We start from the raw sequence: 7,612 nt of genomic DNA, 5'->3' as shown, positions 1-7,612 counted from the left end.
AGCAGGAATCATGCTTCATTGCGGGCTGAACACTCCTATAAAAATGCAAACTGGTGTTCAGATAAAAAAGATGTCTTACTAAGAGGATAAAATCAGCTCAGTGTAGACACAAAACTTCTTAAATTTGGACTCAGCCCTTGGGGCGTGCCCCTCAGAACACTGGCAGATCTGGGAAAACAAAGCCAAGGGGAGTGAGGCTGGGTGAGATGCTGCCAGTGTGTCAACACTGAAGGAGGCCACTGCTCCCCAGGGAGTGCTGGTCTGTGGACAGATCACCTTGAAGAGCCTTCTCTCTTGGGGATAGAAATTGAATCAGGAGGAGCATTTATGTTCAGTGAGAGGGAAGCTGCCCGGACTCTTTTGTAAAAGTAGGATGGAGGAAAATGGGTGTTGTTTCTAGGTCAAGCAAGATGCCCTTTGGCGGGCAGTGGTTCATTTTGGCCAGGATGACACTTGGTCAATAGTCTATAAATTGCAAATAGAACAAAGGCACAGTGATCTGAGTCAGGCAGAGAATGGGCTATGGGGAGATGATTAGGAGTTAGTGATGGATGGGACAGGGCTACCTTGTAATTGTGTCCACCACTAGGCGGAAAATGCCCTGACAGATAAAGAGATGTTATGCTGTTGCATTTTTACGTTTCTACAACAAAGTGTAAGGAAGATTCCATATTAAGAGATGTTTGGCAGCAGGGCAAGGAAGCAAAAAGTATGACCTCTGCCTTAGTAGATCTGGGTTTGAGTCTTGGCTCTGCTAGTCATGGGCTGTGTGATTTCTGAGCAGTACGTTAACCTCTGTGAGCCTTATTTGTATCCTAGGTAAACTGGCAATAAGAATAATACCTACTCATACAATGTGCAGAGTAACATGCAATGAAGATATTAAAAATGTTTTGTAAAGTCTTAGAAAGCACAAAATACTAAGGATCATGTCATGGTTGGGAGTGTGGCCTCTGGAAGGCAACTCTACCTGGGCTCATATTCATGGTATCAGCTTAGACGGGTCCGTGGGCCACTCTGCGCTTTGGTTTCCACGTCTGAAAATGGGCATAATAGCGCAACCTACCTGCTAGGTATATAAACCACTTACAATATGTTAAGCACTCAGAAGAGTGCCTGGTATATAACAAAGGATGTGTAAGTTTTTCAATTAGTGTGATTTAAATAAATTTGTTTTGTAAAACATCTTTTCTGGAAAGAGATTCAGTAAGGGTCTGGAAGCAATTCTTTATCTGGAGGAAAACATGGGCTGCCCTTTGACCCTTTTCCAATGTCCCCTCTTCTTACTTGGAGGGCAGGCTTTGTTTCTAATGGAGTTTGTTCCTCTGAATTCCCTCTTCTAGTTTGTTGTAAAGAGAAGGCTCAGGCCGATTTGAGTAACAGAATACCAACTGGGCGTAAAGTGTTCTCTTTCCATGGCCTCCAGAAAGTTGTTCAGTTCTGAGTCAAGCCCTAAGCTTGTCCGGAGCCCAGGGGCCCACAGTCTGAGGAGCCTCTGCCTCATTGTGGACAAGGCATCCAGGTGGTTACGGTGGAGGAATGGACTGTGCCCCTGTCTCCTTCACAGCCTGAGTTTGTGACCCAAGGCCATCAGGTGTTGCCACTGTTACTGAGCCCCTGTCTCCTCCTTTTCTCCACCCCTTTCCCCAGATCTGATCCAATATCAGGGCAGACTTCCAACCTCCAGGAATTTTTACCTTTCTTATCAATTTGTTTACTTATGTGTCCATACATTCCTTGCACACTGGGCAGAAAAAAGTTCCAATCTCAGCCCTTCCACCTCGTGCTGTCCCTGGGACCAAAGGCCTGGTTTTAAACCCCTGCCCTGAAATGTCCTAGCTGTGTGGACTTAGACAAGTTGCCTAACCTTATGTGTCAGTTTCTTCAGCTGAAAATTGGGGGAATAACAGTATCTCCCTGCCAGGGTTCTTATAAAAACTATCTGAGATAATCTATGCAAAATACTAAGGACAACGGCTGGCATGTGGTACAGTTCTGAACATATGTAAGATGACATAATTAATATCATGTCCATTATTACTGGTATGTGACTCAGAGTGAGCTACTTAACCTTCTTGAGCCTCGATTTCCTCCTGTGTAACCCGGTGTCTTACAGGGTTAATTCGAATAAGAAGATATATATAAAGGCCCATGCTAGACATTCACGAAATGTTGTGACCATTACTATTACTCTACTCCAAACAACATGTGACCTCCATCGTCATTCCACTTAATAATTAAGAGGCAACAGGGAGTAGTGATCAAGAGCATGGTCTGTCTCTCGGTTTCACTCCTTGGGTTTGATATTGGCTCTACTTCCAAGCTGTATGACCTTGGGCAATAGCTTACCCTTTCTAAGCTCCAGTGTCCAGTAAAAAAGATATGACCATTGTGAAGGTTAAATGAGTTATTGCATGTAAAACAAGTAGTAGGGGGCCTGACATGTCTCCAGTACTGGGCAGATTGTTAATCATTATTTTTAGTTGGAAGTCAGCCCTACCTCTTCTGACTTACTTTTGTCAATGGAGTTGACATTCTCCAGGGTTTCCAGGACATGACTTTGGGGTGGTCTTTTGATTCTCTCCTCTTCCTTATCTCTTAGTACCAACCAATCACTAAGTCCTAGAGATTCTTCTAAACATTGGCCTCCTTTCCGATTCCCCCCACCCCCACAGGTTATCATCACAGTTTTCCTTGATCTTAATCTTCCTTCTCTCATTCACCCTACATACCAGTTCCTTATTTATGTTTTAAAACCAGGACTTTCATTGTGTCCCTCTCTGTGGACTATAGAAAGATGCCCAGGCTCCTTTGAATAACACTCCAAGATACTCCACAAGCTGACTCCATCCCACCTGTGTCCCCTCATCTTCCACCGCTCACCAGCCTGAGCCCTCAGGTCCTTTCAGGCACAACTGCCGTGTGCCATGGCAGTGCCCCCTCCGCCACACCTTCATGAATGCTGGTCTTCTCCTGAATCTCTTATCATGTGGCTTTTGCCTGTATCCTACCCATCTTTCAGGTCAAGCCCAGGGCCTACTCTGCATGTAAATACTGCTTTTCAGATGATTTTCCAGAATCATAGGATTGGCAAGAGTCTACTGGACTATCCCAGACACAGTGGCCTCATCATAATTTGAACTTTTATAATCTTACTAAGGTGGCTGCAGCTTTAGCGCTCACTTTCCATCCAACTCTAACTGTAGAGCTTGTCTTTCCAAGTTTGTCATTAGTTGAAGGCAGAGTCCATGTTTTATTCATCTTCTGACTTATCTTAGAAAACTTTAGTAGAACCTAGCCTTTTAGCAGGTGTTCAGTGAACTGTTAGGCTAGTCCTCATGAAAAGAGACCCCAACATTTTGCTTTCCTTGCCTTGATTCCCGACCCTTCTTGCATCTTTCTCCTTTCTTACTTCTCTTTTCCCCCAAGGTCTCTGGTCCTTTGCTCTGCCTCTTCTCTGTAGCCTCAGTTAACACTTGACATTAGCCTTCTGGCTTTCCTCTTCAAATCTGACTTATTTTTGCCCCATCCAACTGCTGTGAGTGAAGAGCTCAGCAGACCAGCTTCTTTCCCCGGCTCAAATCCTCTAGGAACTTTACCCATCCTCCCACCTCTCTGCTGAAAAAGAGGGAGTAAGATGACACAATTGCCTGGATATGGCAAACATCATTTCTGCTTTGCTTGCTGTTCCCCTTCCATAAAAGAGCTATGGATGCTCGTTTAAACTCACAGTGATCTTTGGCTTGGCCAACCCTGTGAACTAGTGCTTGATACAAGTTTGAAAAGGAGGCAGAGAACACTTAGTTTATCACTCCCAGTCAATCATGCTTTATTCTTGACCTTAGATCTTCAGTTCTTCCTCTTGACCTTAATATATCCAGGCCTGATACCTCCTGGTCACCTATATTCCTAGGTGGGAATTTTTTTAAGACTGTTGTTATCCTAGGATTGGGACAGTATGAGCAGTGCTAGAACTGGCCTTGGACAGGAAAAGAGCCTGGGCCCCTCTTCCACTGGTACCGACCTATGCTTCGAGGGGTGGCTCGGAATCAAGGTGGCTCCAGTGGTGCCGTACTGCGCTTGAACGAGACTATCTAACAATTTCCTAGCCTGGAATTTGTCAGTCCTCAGAAACATTCCAGGGAAGTTGACTGCTGTTAACAGTCCCCAGCTTTCCACACAGGACAAAGGATATCAGTGCCGTGACAACAGCATACGCAGACCCCATTGCAAATGAGCCGGCGAAGATCCCCAGGAAATTCCCCACGGACTGGAAGAATGCTGCAGCATCAAATGCATTCGGATTCTCCTTGGGACTGTAAATGGATATAGAACTGGAAAGAGAAGAGGGTGAAGGTTAGTCAGCGACTCCCATCTCATGGCCCAAACACCAGAAGTCAGAATTTAGCACCCACTTTTGGGAAGGGCACGTTTTCCTACGAGGTTAGGTGCCGGTTGGAAGCTTTCAGGGGAAACGGATGAGGACAGAGAGAGCTGGAGAAGGCAGAAAGCTTTCCGCTTCCTTACAACCCAATCCCATGGTATCTATATATTGCTGCCTGTCAGTAAACATTTTTATATAGGAAGGGTCGTAAGGAATATTGTTTCTGAGCAAACTAGGCATTAAAACATGGTAGGCGTATAAGGAATCTGCTGAGGAGATAGATAACTGTGAATTATTTAGTGGCCATATGTCTTCAGTGCTGTTAAATATTCACAAATGTTCCTGATAAAAAGTGCACTTTTATGGCCTGTGCACAAATGGGTGATACAAATCACAGCATGCACAAAATATTCTGCTGTGATCTTGTCATAAACCACAAAGCATTGCTCCTCTCCAGTGTAACCCTTCAGAAACAGAGCCCAGAGGACGTTCAAAGCATCACAGTATTAACCCCTGGGGAGAGACAAACCCTCATTTTCCCACTGAAACAAATGGCAGCAGCTGCCTGAGGTCATCTTTTATACCCCAATTCTGGTGGCTGCCAACAGATTTATATCCACAGAGAAAAATCAATCCACCAATAGGCAGTCTGTTCACTTAAATATTTTTGAGGATGTCATATTTGCTATTTTCTTTTTGTAACCAGGGCCTCAAATCCCACAGTGTTAATGTAAAGGACAAGGTATGTCCTATTTTAGGAAACATGAGCTCCGTATTGTAGCATCAAAATGAACAGATGTGCTAGAACCAGTAGCTTTCGGGAGACTAATGAAGTAACTTTTCAGATTTTTTTTTTTTGAAGTTTTTATTTTAATACAAGGTCTTTAAAGCTAATCAGACAAAATCAATAGTTTCTCAGCGGCTGCTGGGAGGGACCTTGTAGCTCTTAGAGCTCTTAGAGAGCAAACAGTACACCAGACACACTGACTTGAGATTAAATAGGATTTTACAGAGATGTAACTGAATCTCTTGTGACTTGGATGATGAGAGTACGTTAACTCTCTCACCTGACTTTTTGTGTCTAAAGACTAGTTAAGAGAGAACAGGGGGAGTGGGTTCCGATTCTCCATCAGGAAAATGTGTGGCATAAAAAAGGTAGTTTTAAATGTTTCCAGTTTTCCCCTGGATGTCTTTAAACCCCCAAACTAGGCCAAACACTTCTGCTTTTTTTTTAAATTTAATTTAATTTAATTTTTTATACAGCAGGTTCTTATTAGTTACCCATTTTATACAAATTAGTGTATATATGTCAATCCCAATCTCCCAATTCATCACACCACTTTCCCCCCTTGGTGTCCATACGTTTGTTCTCTACATCTGTGTCTCTATTTCTGCCCTGCAAACCGGTTCATCTGTACCATCTTTCTAGGTTCCACATATATGTGTTAACATACGATATTTGTTTTTCTCTTTCTGACTTATTTCACTCTGTATGACAGTCTCTAGATCCATCCACATCTCTACAAATGACCCAATTTCGTTCCTTTTTACGGCTGAGTAATATTCCACTGTATATATGGACCACATCTTCTTTATTCATTTGTCTGTCGATCGGCATTTAGGTTTCTTCCATGACCTGGCTATTGTAAGTAGTGCTGCAATGAACATTGGGGTGCATGTGTCTTTTTGAATTATGGCTTTCTCTGGGTATATGCCCAGTAGTGGGATTGCTGGGTCACATGGTGATTCTATGTTTAGTCTTTTAAGGAACCTCCATACTGTTCTCATTGTGGCTGTATCAATTTACATTCCCACCAACAGTGCAAGAGGGTTCCCTTTTCTCCACACCCTCTCCAGCATTTGTTGTTTGTAGATTTTCTGATGATGCCCATTCAAACTGGTGTGAGGTGACACCTCATTGTAGTTTTGATTTGCATTTCTCTAGTAATTAGTAATGTTGAGCATTATTGTATGTATGTCTTCTTTGGAGAAATGTCTATTTAGGCCTTCTGCCCATTTTTTAATTAGGTTGTTTCAAACACTTCTGCTTTGATCATGTAATTGGATAAGGAAGATGAATGTGGATCTCAAATGGAGCCCTGATACGTATATGAGAAAGGGATTGCCTTTGAAGTGTCTTCTTTTTGTAAAGTGTTGTGCTTTGCAGAAAAAAAGGAAAAGCAAACCCATATCTGGGTCCTTTGTAGCTGACAGTCCTGGGAAAGGGTGTAAAACCACATGGCCATTCTGAAACTTGGTGCCCATGGCTGCGTGTGTAAAAAAACAGTAGTGATGAGGAAACATTCCAGTTGCAATCTGTCTTTCAAACAAAGGTTTTCGCACAGTAACGCAGTTTTGTAAATAATCCTGTTAATTCCTAAGGCTGCTCCCAGCAGATCTGATCCTTAGAACAGGCATCTCTCCAACCCCATCTTCACCTTTGCACTCGCTGGAAGTGTTTTCTCTGTCCCGATGCTTCCCTAGCTTGAAGCACCACCATCACTTCTTTTGGCCATATTCCGTATCATTACTTATGTAATGTTTGTTCTTAAATCAACTCATTTTTATTCAAATGCAAAAGCTTTTATTAAATAATATTTACGAAATCATAGTTTTGAGTTGCTTCATATATTGCTTTTTAATACACGTGAGATTATGTAATTATTAAATTTGAAAACAAAAGTTCCCCTTTGTGTCACCTAAAATCATCTGGGTATCTCCACTGGTTCATAGTCTGCATTTTGGGAGATGCTGTTTTCTTCCTGGGCTCTGATCCCCACCCAAAAGGGTGCAGCCAAATTTCATACCTTCCCTGTGAGATCTGATTTAGCTGAAGGGAAGAGCTTAATTCTCCTTGACCTATGGAGACTCGTTCATTGATTTGCCAGCCCTAAAGCACTTCAGGATGTTAGTAGAGATGCATGGGGTACCTGCTATGTACCAGGTGATGGATTCGATGCAGGGAGTGGCGGGCAGGCAGGGAAGGGCATGGAAAGGAGAAGCAGAACTTGAGCCAACAAACATTTTACTGACCATATGCAAGGCATAGGCGGAGAAGCCTAAGATAGAGAAGACAGCTAGCTCATGTCACAGTGCTGACAGTGATTGTGAGAGATGTGCAACATTTAATGGGACAAATGAGGAAAGGGGCACTAGTTTAGAATAGAGGGGATGGCACTTGATCAAGTCAACAGTCAGTGATGGGCAGCAGGCATTCCAGGTAGTGGA

The 7,612-nt window shown here is 43.1% G+C and overlaps 1 protein-coding gene across 1 annotated transcript in view; it reads right to left on the bottom strand.

Moving 5' to 3' along the window:
- The window catches only part of SLC9A9 (solute carrier family 9 member A9), a 547,504-nt gene that overhangs the window by 284,221 nt on the left and 255,671 nt on the right, over nucleotides 1-7,612 (bottom strand). The window contains exon 7 of the mRNA XM_007446943.1: nucleotides 4,196-4,334. Coding sequence (XP_007447005.1) covers nucleotides 4,196-4,334 — 139 coding nt within the window. The remainder of the gene's footprint in view (nucleotides 1-4,195; nucleotides 4,335-7,612) is intronic.

This window comes from Lipotes vexillifer, unplaced genomic scaffold (assembly GCF_000442215.2).
Source record: "Lipotes vexillifer unplaced genomic scaffold, Lipotes_vexillifer_v1.1 scaffold40, whole genome shotgun sequence".
In the NCBI taxonomy this organism is placed as follows: Eukaryota; Metazoa; Chordata; class Mammalia; order Artiodactyla; family Lipotidae; genus Lipotes; species Lipotes vexillifer.
Note: the sequence above shows the minus strand (reverse complement) of the source record. Positions and strands in the feature narration are given on the sequence as shown.